This window comes from Aptenodytes forsteri, unplaced genomic scaffold (assembly GCF_000699145.1).
Source record: "Aptenodytes forsteri isolate BGI_AS27 unplaced genomic scaffold, ASM69914v1 Scaffold254, whole genome shotgun sequence".
Taxonomy (NCBI): domain Eukaryota; kingdom Metazoa; phylum Chordata; class Aves; order Sphenisciformes; family Spheniscidae; genus Aptenodytes; species Aptenodytes forsteri.
The window spans coordinates 73,930-74,845 of record NW_008794459.1 but is presented as its reverse complement, the minus strand read 5'-3'; the positions used below and the strand labels follow the sequence as shown (position 1 = coordinate 74,845).

General features: G+C 68.2%; 1 protein-coding gene across 1 annotated transcript in view; it reads left to right on the top strand.

The window, feature by feature from the left end:
* The first annotated feature begins 13 nt into the window (after window positions 1-13).
* ART1 (ADP-ribosyltransferase 1) overlaps window positions 14-916 on the top strand; it is a 9,457-nt gene continuing 8,554 nt past the window's right edge. Inside the window, exon 1 of the mRNA XM_009290881.2 lies at window positions 14-851. Coding sequence (XP_009289156.1) covers window positions 65-851 — 787 coding nt within the window. The 5' untranslated portion in view covers window positions 14-64. The remainder of the gene's footprint in view (window positions 852-916) is intronic.

The following is a 916-nucleotide window of genomic DNA, read 5'->3' as shown; positions in this document are numbered from 1 at the left end:
GGCCGCTTCCCTGCCCGCCGCACCGCAGCAGCTGGGGGCTTTCCCCAGGGCGGCTCTGCCCGCCATGGAGCGTCTGGCGCTGGGATTGGTGCTGCTGGCCGGGACCCTGGCCACCAGCAGCCCCCCGCGTCGACGAGACCTCGACTCCGTCAAGGAGGTGGTGCTGGACATGGCCCCCACCTCCTTCGACGACCAGTACCGGGGCTGCAGCCACATGATGGAGGAGGAGCTGGAGGAGCTCAACCGCACCGAGTTCGCCAACAACAGCGTCTACGCCAAGGCCTGGACCCTCGCCGCCACCGAATGGCGGAGCCGGCGTGGCCACGTCCCCCAGCTGCTGGTGCTGCGGCCGGAGCAGTCGGTCGCCCTCCTGGCGTATACCCTGTCGGGTCCCCTGCACCAGACGTTCAACGCGGCCGTGCGTGAGGCCGGGCGCTCCCGCAGGGAATACCTGGGCGCCTTCCACTTCAAGGCTCTGCATTTCCTCCTGACCAAGGCCCTGCATGCCCTGCAGGACGCCCGGCCTCGCCGCTGCCACCATGTCTACCGGGGCGTCCGGGGCATCCGCTTCACCGCACGGCACGGCCAGTCCGTCCGCTTCGGCCACTTCACCTCCGCCTCTCTCCGGAAGGAGAGCACCCTGCCCTTTGGCCAGGACACCTTCTTCTCGGTGGAGACCTGCTATGGTGTCCCCATCAGGGACTTTTCCTTCTTCCCCGAGGAGGAGGAGGTCCTCATCCCGCCCTTCGAGATCTTCGAGGTCACCGATGTCGCCCACGATGGGGACAGAGCCCTCATCCAGCTCCGCTCCCAGGACGCGCTCAGCACCTACAACTGTGAATTGGTGAAAGGTGACGTCCCCGCGGGACAGTCCCTCCCCGGCAGCAGGGTGCAGGGACCGGGGGGTGGCCCCATC